The 16,604-nt window shown below is 41.0% G+C and overlaps 1 protein-coding gene across 1 annotated transcript in view; it reads left to right on the top strand.

Moving 5' to 3' along the window:
- The window catches only part of GRIN2B (glutamate ionotropic receptor NMDA type subunit 2B), a 358,092-nt gene that overhangs the window by 122,776 nt on the left and 218,712 nt on the right, over window positions 1–16,604 (top strand). Inside the window, exon 2 of the mRNA XM_049783310.1 lies at window positions 12,385–12,983. Within this exon, the coding sequence (XP_049639267.1) occupies window positions 12,385–12,983 (599 nt within the window). The remainder of the gene's footprint in view (window positions 1–12,384; window positions 12,984–16,604) is intronic.

Consider the following 16,604-nt stretch of genomic DNA (forward strand, 5'->3'; position numbering starts at 1 on the left):
ATCAAGGAAAATTTAAGAGAGCAAAGGGTTCATCTATAGCATGATGGTATCATATTAGACACAGGAAGAATTTCAAACACGGGGCCGGGCGGTGGCGCTAGAGGTAAGGTGCCTGCCTTGCCTGCGCTAGCCTTGGACGGACCGCGGTTCGATCCCCCGGCGTCCCATATGGTCCCCCAAGCCAGGAGCAACTTCTGAGCGCATAGCCAGGAGTAACCCCTGAGCGTCAACGGGTGTGGCCCAAAAAACAAAAAAAAAAAAAAAAAAAAAAAAAAAAAAAAAAAGAATTTCAAACACCAAGGTTACTAGGTTCATTGGCAATAGTAATTGAGGAAATGGAATGAATTTTCCTCGGAAACCTGAAAATTAATCTGTTTCAACCTTACATTCTCCTATCCATCCTGGTTTAATTGTGATCTTTTCTTGAACTGATTTAGGTCTGTTCTTTATAGTCTTGGGTTTGAATTATTTAATAGAGATTTTAAGCTGTGCTTATAAAGAAATAACATAATTTCACCTTTCAGTAACACTGAATTCACATCAAAATATCTTTCTGAGCCCTATGATGTCCTCATTTTGTTTTGTTAGCATGGATCAGAAGTCCCAGCCTGTGAACCTGGGAGCTTCAGGTGAGTAACTGTGCTCACCATTCTAAAGATAATGAGACTATGTAACAGTCATATTTATCTGAGATGATTCATCTACAAACTGAGGCCCCACAGTGAAGAATCCAGATTAGAGATTTATAAATGCTAGTTGATGATTGTAGCAGTGGATCTGCACACTGGAGCTTCTGATGACAATGGGTAAAAGAATAAGCACTGAGCTGTGTTCTGTCAGAAATGTAGTTGGCATTGAACTCTTTTTTGCTTGCCTCCTTCTCTGGGGATGAAAGAGAGGGAATATCTAGGTGAAATGCTATAAAGTATGGAAATATTGGAAACCACTATATGAGATCTAAAAGATTTAAAAGAACTTTCCATTAGTAGGAATCATATACCACAGGGGAGAGATAGGATGCTGGGAGGTTGGGGAACACAGGGAAAATTGTGGGAAAAATGGGATATTCTGGTGTATTAGGTATGGTGTGTGTTGTACATGAAATTTTATCATTAACAGTATTTTCAACTCAGTACCTAAAATAATTTTTTAAGTACTACAAATTTACAAATAAACAATCTTTCAAATTAGATATAAAGATGAGTCCTTATTTTCCTAGTCAATTCCATTGTAGACCTTCCCTACGTTGACATTTCCTTTGGGTATGGCCCTTCATGGTCCATCTTTTTTTTTTTTTATCTAATTTGAAAGGTCAGTAGTATTTCAACAAGGGGAGCTGGATACCCTGGTTGGGTTGAAGAGGAAGGGTAGTTAGAAATATTTTTTTTATGGGTTTTTATCTGTGTTCCCAGGACTGTAGGTTTCAAAAGAGACAAAAGAAGAGGAATTTGTAGGTGGACTTTGGTGCTGGCTACAGCAGTGACAAGATGATTTCTGGGATCTGGAAGGCGGGAATTCTAGAAAGGCGGACAGTGTCTCTGTCCGCCTATGCTGGAAGTTAGACCTGTAGTCTGTGTATGAATTTTCCACCTTTAGATAAAATATTCATGTTACCTAAGACTATGGTCTTAAGTAGAGAAGTGGGTACCGTGATAATGAGTGTGATGTTGGAGTTATATACATGGGGACCTATCATTAAGTATTGTACATCATATAACTTCAATAAATTAAAAAGGAACAATTCTAATGATAGGATGTTTGGACTTTAGTAATTTATTATAATAAAAATGTTGTTTCCCCTTCAGTTTAGAGTTTGATTTTAAGATGCTGTTCTTTTGAACCCATAAAATAGCCACATATAGAATGTTGAATTCTGAATATGGTTCAATGTAGATAATTGTTGAAATAAACTTAGTCTGATAATGACCTTCTTTCTACCTCATTACTCCTGTCTAGCATTCACACTATTTTTTCTCTATCCATTTCAGGTTATCCAACTTTTTCTATTCAACCATCTTCTTCCTTGCACTTATTTAAAAGTACAGTTATTCCATCATAGAACTAATTGTTGCTGAACTTGTCATCTTGCTCTTTTATATTAAGAGAACCTCTTAATAAAAATAAAAATCAATCCATCTGAGAGTTGTTTTGATGTTCATAATGGAGCAAGCCACAGAGAGGAATTTTAATTTAAGATGAAATGAAATGTGCTTGTTAAGATGGGGGCAGTCCCAGTACCTACAGAGGAGCACAGATACCAGCTACCAGCTCTCTTTATATTCCGTAGCCCTTTGCACCCTGACTTTAATTCTGCAATTTATTTGCATTTTCTAATGAGACAGGAGCTGCCTTTTTGATCCCTTGCTTCTTCTTTTCTTGTCTGCTGCTTCTAAGCTTTCTTTATGCTGCAAAGCTATCTCAGACCTAAAGTATATAAAAATCATATAGACCTTCTTACATCTTCAACTTTTAATCTTTTGTACTAGCACTTGTCAACAAACTAGTGGTTAAAGAACATTAGTGTGGACCCTTAGTTGTAAAGTATTGTTTTTGGTTTTGGGGTTCTTTTTTTTGGGGGGGGCTCACACCTGGCAGTGCTCAGGGATTACTTCTGGCTCTATGCTCAGAAATCGCCGCTGGCAGGCTCAGGGGACCATATGGGATGCCGGGCTTCAAACCACCATCCTTTGCATGCAAGGCAAATGCCCTACTGCTGTGCTATCTCTCCAGCCCCAGTTGTAAAGTATTGGTGGTATAGACTAGTAGTATTTTTCTACTAGTGAAAGCACCTTTAGTTTACTTCTCAAATAAGACTTAATGGTACCAATTGAAGCACAGCCAAAGAGAAGCAAGCAGGTAAATTCAGAGAAGAATATAGCACTATTTACTCAAAGAACAAATAAGAGTAGGAGAACCAATTTTGACCTGAATTGATTCACTCTCAAAAATTTTCTTTCAACTTCTACAATCTACTTGAGGTTCCAATCATGGTATTTTCGTAAACTCAGAATGATCTACATGGTGTGCAAGAGTTTGCAAAGGAGCTGACCTAGCATAGAACAGGTAAGGTGGATCTTATGCATCCCTGCTAGTGAGAATCCATTGTGTGCTTTATGGGAATGTTTCTGACTCAGGGTCATCCAGAGGACATCAGACATGTTCCTTTCTCACAAAACATACCTGGCAAAAATCTGGCCCAATATCCACTCACCTAAAAACATAGTAAGTATAGAATTGGAATTTCCTACTTACCCAAACATTTCTTGTAGTTAAGTGGGGAGAGCAATCCTTTCCTAATTCTTGGGTCAATGGAAGATCTTGTCCCCTTTGCTGATTTCTGCTGCAAGAGACACCCAGGACTACACTTGGGGTAATCACTTACCTTCAAAATGTGGTGGTAGTGGCAAGTTTTTAGTGAAATCTTTGTGGTTCTAATCTTCTAAAGTCCTGATCTTTCTCAAGAGCTTAATTGAGAAGACCACAAGGATCTGTGTCCTAGCAGAAAATCTACAAAGACAATCATATTAATTTAAGTTGAAACTACATTAATGCCCTAGTAGGACCATAATCCTGATAATGTTCTAAAATACTCCAATTTGAATATAAAAAAGCCTCTCAGATACTAAATAATATCATCTCAATTGGATAGCCAGCAAAGATAAATTAGATTTGGGGATTATCTGTTGCAGCATTAATTATGGCTTTTCATACAACAAATTTCTACTCTGGGCCAAGCCAGATGCCTTTCTAGGTTTTGAGTGATAAAACTGATGCAAGAATGATCATGATAAATAGATTGAATAAGTATCCATGTAGACTGTTAGAATTGATAAATAATGTGTCAAAAAGAAGATGGTGAGCAGGATAAGTTGACCCAGGAATGTTTATGGCCAGAGTTAATAGACTAAGGCAGCATCAAGATCAGCCTAGGGGAGAAGGTGAGGGTTAAGCAAGGATTGAAGCAGGGGTGTGTGTTAATTTGACGATTTTCTGGAGAGTTGGAGAAGGTATTTCCCTTGAAAAGATTAAAATAAGGAACAGACATAGGCTCATGTGAGTACCTTTTAGAGGGCTAGGAACAGCAGGAGAGGTAGGATTTGGGATCCAGGGAGCACTCAGGTATCAATTCAAGGGCACTGGTTTTTGTTCTTGGAAAATCATGAAACTATTGAGGGTTGGGTCCCACTTAGAGCATCTTGGGATTTCCATTTTAAGCCCCCCCCTTTTTTTTGCTAGGCTTATACTTATTGGGGAAGGTGGGAGTGTGAAGGTATAGGGAAATCTTTATCAGGCTTGGGAAATAATCAGTAAGATACATAGTGACTGAAACAATTTTTTTAGAAAGAAAAGTTATCATTTTGGGGGCCAGAAAGATTGCACATGTGCAAACCAGGGTTGACCTAGATTCTATTCTCAGCATCTCATATCCCACTCCACCCCCAAGCCTTCCAGGAGCTACTTCTGTGTGCAGAGCCAGGAGTAACCCCTGAACGCTGCTGGGTGTGCCCCCAAAAATAACCAAAAGAAAAGAAAAGTTAGCATTTTGGAGACATATTTTAGGTAGGGTAGGGCACTGAAGATGACCAGACTAAGTGACTAGGTGTCTCCAGAGAAGGAGGTATTAGAACTAGAGGGATAGAGATGTTTTAGCTGAAATAGGAAAGTTGGAACACAGTTCAGGAAAGGTTGGATGTTTCAAAGCCCTTTCTAGTGGATATATAAAATGCATTTTGTGGGGCTGGAGAGGTGGCACTAGAGGTAAGGTGCCTGCCTTGCAAGCACTAGCCAAGGAATGACCGTGGTTCAATCCCCCGGCATCCTATATGGTCACTCCAAGCCAGAGGCAATTTCTGAGCACTTAGGCAGGAGTAACCCCTGAGCATCAAACGGGTGTGGCCCAGAAATACAAAAAAATGCATTTTGTAATTCTAGATGACAAGTGCGAGGGGTTGATATCTACATGAATTTAAGTCAGGAGACCATAGGAATTAATTGGCTAAAATTAGGATTTTGATCAGGATTGAACTCAAATTTAAAAGGGCAGGAAAAGTACGAGGAACCAACATAGTAGAGCAGAGGAGTAGGAAGGTGGGAGGCAAAGAGAAGTAAATCTGTTGCTTCTAGATACTGAGGGTATAGGTCTGACCGGAGATGGATGCAACCACAGCAAGGTTGCTACTACCTCCATGGGAGTTATGGGGATGATCATAAGACTGGAGTGAGTGTCTGACAGAGAGTTAGTGTGTAGAGAGAGATGCTGGTTTCAGGGGATTTGCTATCAGAAGGTCTAAGTCACTGATTACCTTGCTAGCTAATTCTGTAGGGTTCCTTCTCCTTTCAGGAAAGTGAAGTTTATGTAGAACTCTGCAGTCTTACCTGCTACTATAGGGAGGCATACACCATTTACAGAGACATTTCGGTGCCACTTTAAGAGCCAGAGATGAATAAGGCACCCTTCCTACTCTTGAGAAATATGCATTTTCTATGGAGGAAACTGTGATTGAGGGCTTCTACTATATTACAAGCACATGCAAAACAGTAAAGGTTCAGTATTGGAACTGTCCAGGTTTGAAGAATTTAGAAACAGTCACAAGCCCTAAAAGCTGACATTGGAACTAGGTGTTGAAGACGAGTAAGGGCTCCTCTCAAAAAGAGTGCTGGTTCCTTCAATCTGGTAATGATCAGGCCTGTCAGTATGTGCTGACCAGGAGGTCTGACCACCAGAGGAGTCCATCCATTCTAATGAGCCGTATGGTTACAAGTGCATTTAGATTTTGAGCTGAACAAAATGGGTCCCTGTTTTATCCTTTGGAGCTAATGGGTATATAGGTCATTTTCAAACTTGAAAATAGATACTATATTTCTTTTAAGTTCCTTGAAAGTTTTTAAGTAATAACAGTCAGAGAAACTTTATTCCTAATAGTCTTCAAACTGCAACACACCCAAAATCCAGGGTAGTAGAACATAAGCACAAACTGTGGCATATCCATACCATAGATAATACTCATCTATGAAAAGAATTAAAATTCTGATTTATGCAAAGCAATTGAGTTTTAATGAAACTATGTTGCAATGAAGAATCCAAACACAGAAAGTGTATATTATATTATTCTACATATATGAAATTCTATGAAAACTAAAAAGCTAGTCTTCGGTCACAAAACTCAGTCACAGCTGTTGGAGCGCATGTATAGTGGTGGCAGAGAGAGGTTGGCTGTCAAGTTTAACCTTTTTCTTTTTCTTTTTGTATAAATATCTTTATTTAAACACCTTGATTCCAAATATAATTGTAGTTGGGTTTCAGCCATGTAAAGAACACTCCCTTTCACCAGTGCAACATTCCCATCACCAATGTCCCAAATCTCCCTTCTCCCCACCCCACTCCCGCCTGTACTCTAGACAGGCTTTCTACTTCCCTCATTCATTCACATTGTTATGATAGTTCTCAGTGTAGTTATGTCTCTAACTGCACTCACCACTCTTTGTGGTAAGCTACATGTCGTGATCTGGACCTTCCAGCCCTCCTCTCTTTGTCTCTAAAAATTATTGCAAAAAAGTTTTTTATTTTTCTTAAAACTCATAAATGAGACTATTCTGCATCTATTTCTCTCCCTCTGACTTATTTCACTCAGCATAATAGATGTATAGATGTACATCCATGTATAGGAAAATTTCATGATTTCATCTCTCCTGATGACTGCATAATATTTCATTGTGTATATGTACCACAGAATTGTGTATGTAAACATTTCAATGGGATTATTATGTTATTGACCCTACCCTGATCAGTGATTGTATCACTCTAGGGTGGCACCTAATTCTGCTCCCAACATTGGGTGGTACCTGATCCCACCATTGGGTGGTACCTGATTCTGGGGTATAAAAGCAAGGGTCTGTGGAAGGCAGGGGTTTTGGGCTGTAACTGATGCTGAGACTTTTGGCTTCAGTCTTGTCCTGCGAATAAAGCTGATATATTCACAAGCCTGACTGCCTGCTAGCCTTTTACCCACCACATTCACCTCAGAACCACCAGCTGAACAGGGTGGCAGACGCGTGCTCCAAGCTGGAGGAGAAAGACCTTATCCAGATCTTAGGAGCTTTCCAGATTTGGGACAGTAGTATCAACTCTGACAGCCAGCCATTTGGTGCCCTTGACTCTTGAAGGTTCTTGACTAAATGGCTTTGGTTGTCTTCAGTGGCTGTAATCATGATGGAGAGTTGGAAGCTAAGTCCTTTGCTGGAACATAACCAGCAGGGGTGACAAAAGGAGGGGAAGTTAATCCTTTCCTTCTGAAGTGCCTCTGTAGGGGATCTGGGTAACATGAAAGAATGTCAGGTCCTGCTGATTTTCCATGGCAGATCATAGATTAGTGAGGTATCTATTTTATTTCTTCTTGATAACTGCAGCACCCAGAATATCAAAGTGATATGGGTTCCCCTCATTTCTGGACAGAGAGATTCTCATTGGACAGTTACAGATTCCCATGTCTAACATTTCTGGTGCTTATATGGCCAAAACCTGTCACTAGAAGGAGGTGACTGATCCAAGAACTCTCTACCATCCATCAGCCTTTAGTCACTACCTGGTGCAATGAAAACCCAATTTTGGGAAGCTGAGGGGACTGTTACCTGGTTAAGGCCCCCTTTCTTCACCCTACAGAGGACTCTTTATCCTGCTGCTAAGTACTGTGGTGGGGCTCTTTAGCTCCTTCATTTTATTGGAATGACTTTCACTTTTTCATCAATATTTTTCAAATTCATTAGGTCTTCCACTGATTTTCTAAGTTCAGTGAATAATGAGAGAACTGTTTCTCTGACGTCATTTTTGAACAGTGTCGAAGTTCTGACTACCTAAAGACTTTTCTGAGCTTCTAGCCTCATCCAAGGGTAGGGCTGAATTCCTATATTATTCTCCTTTACTCCTGGTGCTTCATGGGAGCTAAGGGTGGAGCTGCACGCTCCAGGCAATCTGAGAGCTTATGTCTACTAATTTCTTGTAGCCATCACTGCCTTGTGAGGGTTTCCTAGTGTGGTAAGAGAGGGGTGGGCAGACCTATGTTCAGATCTCTAACCAGGTAGATGTAGAACCCAAACAAGACTGTAGTAAAGCCTGATAAATGAATGAAGGGGTAACATTCATTGGCTAGGGGCAATGGGACTGGAGAATAGCCTGGCTAGGTAATGTGACTGGCAGTAACCAAGGAGTGAGGAGTGTTAAAGACCCTTCCTTATGGTGCACCAGACCTGCTGGTGTCTGGAGTGTTGGTGCCTTGTCATTGATCCCTTCTGCTTCAGGAACATATGAAAATGGCTGCGTGATTTGTGACTGTGACCATAATTTGCAGACTGCCACATCTGGCAACTTAGAATCAACCACAGCTTTGTTGAATATGAGTTATCTCATGCCTAACAGCTGTACACCAGATTAATTTGTCAATGAAATTAATAACACTATGTCATTTATTATGCCAGGAGCCACTTGCCCAAGCTATAACTCTGTCTCTTGATTTCCCTTGGGTTTTGCCACCTCTTCTTGGTGCCACAGATAAAATGGACATATAATCACCCTTAATTATTGAAAGTTTGGCCATAAAAACAGATTGCTGGGTATGTGGTGCAAATTAGATTTTGAATGTGGGGTCCCCAATTTAATTCCTGGTATTACATGGTCCCAAAGTACCTCCATATAAAACTGAAATCCTCGCTGTCCCCAAAATAATAAAAAAAGGATGAATGTGGTGTTGATGAGAGCAGAAGAACCACCAGAGGTCACTGGTAGAGGTTGAGTGTCCCAAAATAGGTTAAAAAGATAGTAGGGCTGAGATAGAGCTGTATGAATGTCTCTCTTTCCTTACTTTCTCTCAGTAGCTAGCAGTTTCTTTAGGAGCTAGTTTATAATTCTGTGAGTTTTAAGACAATGTTAACAGAGGAAAGGGTCAGCGTGGGGCAAATTGATTGGTTTATTTTCATATTCCATCTCATTAGTGTAGGCTCATTGAGCATGGAAATTTTTCTCAGGTTTTCTCTTTCACTGTGCATTCAAGCCAGCTATGCCTTCACTGTGGATGGACCTAGCGGGTATTCTAGAAATACCTTGTGAGAGAGACATTTGTTTATCACAGGATTGCATTGCCTACAGTAGGAAATCTTTTCATCCTGCACAGGCAGTATTTTCAGGTATCTTTGGAAGCTTTTGTCACTTAGTCTGTATCCACTGGGCTTGTGAAAACTCAAGTGATAAAATATCTCATTTAAGAATCAGTAAACTTCTCTTTGGCTAAAAGTGTAACAAGGAAAAGAAAGGGCTATTTCTTTAATGATTGCTCTTCTGGGCAGTGGCTTTCTCATCTGCCTTTTTTTCTACTAGAGTTGATGCAGGGGAGGTTGTCTCTCTAAGTCCCTAATGGAGGCTGAAATACTCAGCTATTCTGTGTGGGATTCCCACTATATCCTAGGACCAAGATGACTACAGAGAAGTGTAGAACTTGTGGTCAGAGACCACAAGCTGGTATAGCTTGGAATGGATATTCAAGGAATCACTATTCCAAATTTTATTCTCCTTACTTTCTGTGCTTTTATGAACTCAGTAGTCCTGGGGGTGGGGAGAGGCTTCTCTTTGCATGTTGAAGTCCAGGACTGGGACTATGCTAAACATCACTCTTATCAGTAGCAGGAAGAATTTTCCTAAGAGTAAAGAAACTAAGCTTTGGCTTTTTCCTTCCTCTTAGCTGAAGGAAATGGGGAATCATCCATCAAGAAACACACTCCACTCTGGCCAATCAATGAGTTGGCAGCTTTCATTGCTGATTCCATGAGGCCTGGGACGCCAGCTGGATAATTCTCAAATTTTATTATTTTTAATAGTAGATGCCCCCAAATGAATCAGCAATTTCTCACAAGTACAACAGTATGTTTTTGGGCTAAGAAATCACTGTGCAATTTTCTTTAAAAGCCCAGGTTTATGTATCATCCCTTGAGGTTCTAGCTTAGAGGATTAAAAAGAAAATATTTCTTTAAGAAATAAAGGGTGGGGCTGGAGCAGTGGTGCAAGCAGTAGGGCCTTTGCCTTGCATGCACTAACCTAGGACAGACAGCAGTTTGATCCCCCTGTGTCCCATATGGTCCCCCAAGCCAGGAGCGATTTCTGAGCACAGAACTAGGAGTAATCCCTGAGTGTCACCGGGTGTGGCCCCAAAACAAGAACAAAAACAAAATAAAGGAAGAAAGAAATGGTGAGTTGGCGTACATAGATAGGGTTTGCATGCACTGACCAAAGCTAAATCCCTGGTATCCTAAATGGTTCACCAAGAATGCCAAGAGTAATTCCTGAGCACTGCTGGATGTGCCGCTCCTCCCCAAATAAAAAGAAGAAAAGAAAAAGAAAAGAAAGGAAAAGAAAAGAAAGAAAAAAGGGAAAAAAGAAAGAAAGAAGGAAGGAAAGAAAGAGAGAGAAAGAAAAAGTTAGCTCTGGGGGAATGTAGTGTTGTTAGGGCAGAGAAAGGCCACTATGACAATGAGATTTGGAAATGATCACCCCGGGTGGACAAGAGCTGGTTAAAGTGATAGGCATGATACCCTTCGACAACAATATTGCAAACCACAGTGTCTAAAAGAAAATAGAGAGTAAGAGGAGAAAAATGTTCGTATCAGTGTCATGCAAGAGGGAGAGTGGGAGAGAAACTGGGGACATAGGTGATAGGAAATGTGTAATTAGTGAAGGATGTTGTACATTGTATGACTGAAATTCAATCATGAGCAACTATGAAATTGTGACCAAATAAACTGACCAAAATATATTATGAACAACCCTGTAACCATGTTGTTTAAATTAATTAAAAATAAATCCTCCTTCCTCTCAATTTCTGATTAAATTCTGTTTTTGAAGTAAAAAACTAAAAAAAACTAAAAAAAAAGTTAGCTCCTATAGTCTTAGAATGGAGTTGTCATATCACAGAGTTGTCAGCTGCCCAAGTAAGGAGCTAACAACACCTATTAGGAAATCATGGAAGAGAGCTGCCTGGATTTTCCAGCCGTAAAGAGGAGAAAATGCAGGGCTTACCATTTCAGAGCAGAGCTTAACAAGGGAGTTGTTGGAAATGGCTAAAGGTGAAATGTTTAGGGGCTGGAGAGACAATATAGTTGGTAGGTTACTTGCTTTGTACTTAGGTTTCAACTGCCTGCATTCTAATCCTGAGCATGAGCATCATGAGGAGTGGAAGGAACTCTGAGAGCAGAGCCAAAAGCAAGTCCTGAGCATTGCTCTGTGTTTCAGAAAGAAAATAAAAGGGGGGAATGAAAGGGAAGAGGACTGATGAGAAGAAAAAGGAAAGGAATGGAGAAGTGTTAAGACATTACAGAGGGCCATGTGTATGCTCTTCCAGTCAGAGCAAGATTCTGCTTTTCTTTAGGAAAGAGGAAAATTATTCTTTGTGCAATAAAGCATAATCATCTACCAGGGGTCTCAAACTCAATTTACCTGGAGGCCGCAAGAGGCAAAGTCGGAGTGATCCTTGAATGTAAAGTCAGTAGTAAGCCTTGAGCATTGGGGGTGTGTGACCCAAACAACTAAAACAAAACAAAACAAAAAAAGATTCCTCTAGGGCAGGGCCACAAAATGTTGTACGGAGGGCCATTTATTCTATACTCATGCATGTAAGTCATTTTAACTGGTAGCTTAGAAAATAGCTTGAACCTTTCTAGTTTGCACATTGCATTATCATAATATCAGTGTTGTATCAATTTAGCAGTTTTATTTCTTATTAAAAACAAACAACCTAGTCTTTCAACACTTCCAATCTGGGTATCAGATACCCAAGTATCAGCCTCAGGTCAGGCCTGTGTGAGTATATCACTTCCATTAGAAGGAAGGAGAGCAAATGGATGGAATTAGAATTACTCATTTTGATTGATTATACTCTTCTACAATGGGTATATATAAAAGATTCAGGTACAAAACGTGTGTGTGTGTGTGTGTGTGTGTGTGTGTGTGGGTGGGTGGGTGTGAGTGTGTGTGTGAGTGTGTGTATAACCTTTTTTTTGACAGTTGAGTCTGACCTCACTTGGCCTGAGGCCATTAAGAAGGTTTTTATCCTATTTTATGTCCTTTTCATAAGTGTTGCTATGGAAATATTAGCAAGTTTGATGTTAGGAACCTGCCTTAGGCACTGCAGTAGCCCCAAGGATTTCAGATAAGGATTCTATAGCTCTGTTGATTTTTCTCTTGAGTCTAGGAAATAGTTTTATCAAAAAAGGCATTACATACATTTTCAATTTAAAAGGATACAAGCTTAAAGGAATTCTGTGAAAAATTGAATGAGTATATGTCATCTTATTGGATTTGTTTTGATGTTTTTTTCTTTTCTCCTCCCCTTATCACTCTTTTAGGATGAATCCTCCATGTTCTTCCAGTTTGGCCCCTCCATTGAACAGCAAGCATCTGTCATGCTCAACATCATGGAAGAGTATGACTGGTACATCTTTTCCATTGTCACCACCTACTTCCCGGGGTACCAGGACTTTGTCAACAAGATTCGTAGCACCATTGAGAATAGCTTCGTGGGTTGGGAGCTAGAGGAAGTTCTCCTGCTAGATATGTCATTGGATGATGGAGACTCGAAGATTCAGAATCAGCTCAAGAAGCTGCAAAGCCCCATCATTCTGCTTTACTGTACCAAGGAGGAAGCCACTTATATTTTTGAGGTGGCAAACTCTGTTGGGCTGACAGGCTATGGCTACACATGGATCGTGCCCAGTCTGGTGGCAGGAGATACAGACACTGTGCCCTCCGAGTTCCCTACGGGGCTCATCTCGGTGTCCTATGATGAATGGGACTATGGCCTCTCTGCCAGAGTGAGGGACGGGATTGCCATCATCACCACTGCTGCTTCTGACATGTTGTCTGAACACAGCTTCATCCCTGAGCCCAAGAGCAGCTGCTACAATACCCACGAGAAACGAATTTACCAGTCCAACATGCTGAATAGGTGAGTGTTGCCATAGAGGGCATACTTGGGGCCCAAACATAGAGGGCTCATATGGGGCAAAGGAAAGCTTCCAATACTGGGGTTATGGCTTCAGGAACTGTAGAGTGAGCATTTCAGGATGCCAATGGGATAATAGCTATTTTCTGGAATCTTGGTGGGGAGGGGTGCTTTTTAGATGCAGAGCTCACTGTGTCCTATTCTTGTGTTAAGAAATACAGAGAAATTCTGATGACTTCCTAGGCATTGCTTGGATACAATGGCACTGGGGGTCACCAGAGCCATCTTATATGGGATCAGAGAACATATCTAGTGTTGGAGGACCAAGTGAGATTGGGGATGTTCTCAGGGGCCTTGCATGTGCAAGGCATGTGCTCCCCACTCTTTTCCCTAATTGAACATTGACTGTGGGGAGTTGTTATAAATGTTTGCTATGTTAGGCTTCATTTAATCCTTAAAACAACTATTTTGTCAGTCTGGGTTTTCAGATGACAACTGACTGGAATAAGGCTTGCTTGTGAGACTGAAGCCATTCTGAAGGGAGAGGTTCAGTCTGGAGTTCATGCAGGCCTCTCCATGTAATTTTCTCAGATCACTTTGAAGATAAGATCTGAAGATCTGGTCATCTGTGGGGAACATTTCCAATATTTTCTGGGAGACCATTTTATCAAGTGGAATGGGGAGTTGAGTGTCTTATTTACAGGTATGGGAAGAGTCTCCTGTGGAGGACCAGCCTTTGCTTCCCTGTCTTCTATGTTTAAGAATTTAAATTATGCTGGAGAAGTAGTGTGAAGAATTGATTCTACTCTGGTTAATTCAGTTAGAAGGTGAAAGTGCCCTTCTGCCACTTACCATCTACCCCAGACTGGATGGTAGCACAGCCTTCCAGGATATAGTGTGAATGTGAAGGGTGGGTAGACAGTTACCTCCATTGTTTGAGGGAGTTTTTTTTTATATAGCACAGTGACATGGAGGTATTATAAAAATACAAACAATAGGGGCCAGAGAAATAGCACAGTGGTAGGGTGTTTGCTTTGCATATGATCAACCCTGGACGGACCTTGGCTTGATTCCCTGCATCTCATATGGTCCCCTGAGCCTACCAAGAGTGATTTCTGAGCACAGAGCCAGGTGTAACCCCTGAGCACCACTTGGTGTGACCCAAACCCACCCACCCCCAAATCCAAACAATATAGTAGAGCATAAAAGAAGAAAATAGTGATATCCTTAAATCCAACTGCCTAGGGATAGTTGAGTGACCAGTAAACATCTTGTTTGCTCTTTTCCTCCCCTAGAGGTATGGAAGCTATAAGTTTTCATACATGAGGCTATAATTATGCATGGGGCTTCATAACTGGGCTTCCCTTCACTTCAGAAGAATTTTTGGATGTCCATTTCCAAATCTCTTATGCACTCCATCATATACCAGGAAAATAAAACTCAAGTATACTAAGGGACCACCACTCTGCGTAAGAAGTAATACTGAGGCCAAAGAAATAGGTACAATGGGTCGGGTACTTGCCTTGGAAGCAGCTGACCTGTGTTTTATCCCTGGCATCTGATATGGTTCCCTGAGCCTACCAGAAGTGATCACTGAGTGCAGAGCCAGGAGTAATCCCTAAGAGGGCCCGGAGAGATAGCACAGCGGTGTTTGCCTTGCAAGCAGCTGATCCAGGACCGAAGGTGGTTGGTTCAAATCCCGGTGTGCCATATGGTCCCCCCGTGCCTGCCAGGAGCTATTTCTGAGCAGACAGCCAGGAGTAACCCCTAAGCACCGCTGGTTGTGGCCCAAAAACCAAAAATAAATAAATAAATAAATAAATAAATAAATAAATAAACAAACAAATAATAAAGAAGTACCACAGAAGAAATATCCTCTAGAAAGGTTAGCCTGTATTTAGTGGTATATGACTCTGCTTCCTGCTTATATATTTTAATTTATACTTGGTTACCTTCTGCCAGGAATTGGATTGACAACTATTTTCAAGTTCCTAATGCAAAGTTGAAACTAAAATTGGTCGCCTAAAAAATAATTATTTTTAAAAGTTTGTGGAGAGAGCAGACAGGGAAATATCACAGGGGTTAAAACCTGGTTCAATCCCCAGTACCGCATGGTTCTCTGAGCCTACTGGACATGAGCCCTGAGCACAGAATCACTCTGTCCCTGTTCTGGTTGCACCTCTGGTTACTTCTGCCTGCTTTGGGTTTCCTTCTCAGTGCATTCTTCTTTTACATCTCAAATATTGGTGCTTCTATTCTCATCCCCCTGTTTTCTTCTCCACTTCTAAAGACATCATTCCTGTCTAGAGGATCTCCCAGTTAATGTCTCTGGCTGAAGCCTGGCTCTGGCACTGCAGGTTTGTATCTGGTAGTGGAAATTTGTTCTTTTAAATGTCATGAGACTTTAATTTAGCCCAGTGCTAAATATTGCTGCTGTGTCCTCTCCCAGGATTCTCACACTAGTACCAGCCATTTATGCTGTCACCCAGGAACCCTGAGGGAAAATGTCTTCAATGTATGGATCTATCTCCCTGTGGTCTCCTGGCCCATGGAGTCATTTTCTATGTCTTTCCTCTGGGTGCTTTCACCTTTTAGCAACCCCTTGCTGTTTCTGCCTTTTTTCTAGCTCCTCTTCTATAGCTTCCAACTGCTAGTTCTCCTCCCTTCAATTTCCAAGTCAGTCAAAGGATCTCAAATGAAAATGGTATCTCATCACTCTCCTGCTAGTAGTTCTTAATGGCTCTTTTCATAAGGTTGTGTCTCCTGGGTAAGAAAGATAGTGCAGGAGGCAGAATGCTTATCTTCTCCACGGCCAACATAGATTCAATATCCAGTGCTCCATAGAGTCCCCTGAGCACTAAGCTACAGAGCCCTGAGCACCACAGATGTTAACCCTAATAAACAAAAACACAAATTCGTATCTCCTACATAGGACTCCTCTGGCTGCATTCTCTGGCACTCACACTCTCTTGCCTTGAATACCACATCTTTGCAATGCTGAAGGGACTTCAGTTGTTTGGACAGACCATTCAGTTATTTTCTCTGCTTTATCCAAATTGCTCACCACTCTTCCACCAGGCACCCAGGGAAGATCAATACCATTACTTTGTTTTCCTTCCTTGTGTTGAGCTTTAGCTTTGCTTCTTACAGGTGAGATGAGTAAGAGCTGGGACTCCCATAACCCTTCTGTATGCCTGAAAGCTTGGTGATTTTCCAGTAGAGCCTCTCACACTATTTCAAACTCCTGTCATTCAGTTCATGTTTATCTTGTCCCTATACACAAAAGACATAATAATCACCTATAGCAACAACCACTGTCTCACTCATTTCTTTGTTTTCCAGTCACACAGCTCTAGGGAGCCAGTAAAGAGACTTGCCAAGACCCTGATCTACATGCCAATAGTGGATAGGTCACACCAACCTGCAGAGCTGCTACTGTTTCTCTGCCTTCCCAGCAATAAATATTTCCTTTTAAAATCTTTGCCTTTGGGAGAGAAAGAGATAGTATAGTGGGCAAGGCACTTTCCTTGTATATCATGGAGTGGGGTTTGCTCACCAGATTATGATTCCCTGAAGCACCATCAGAAATGATCTCTCAGCAACAGAGCCTAGAATAAGCTCCAA

This window comes from Suncus etruscus, chromosome 11, assembly GCF_024139225.1.
Source record: "Suncus etruscus isolate mSunEtr1 chromosome 11, mSunEtr1.pri.cur, whole genome shotgun sequence".
Taxonomy (NCBI): Eukaryota; Metazoa; Chordata; class Mammalia; order Eulipotyphla; family Soricidae; genus Suncus; species Suncus etruscus.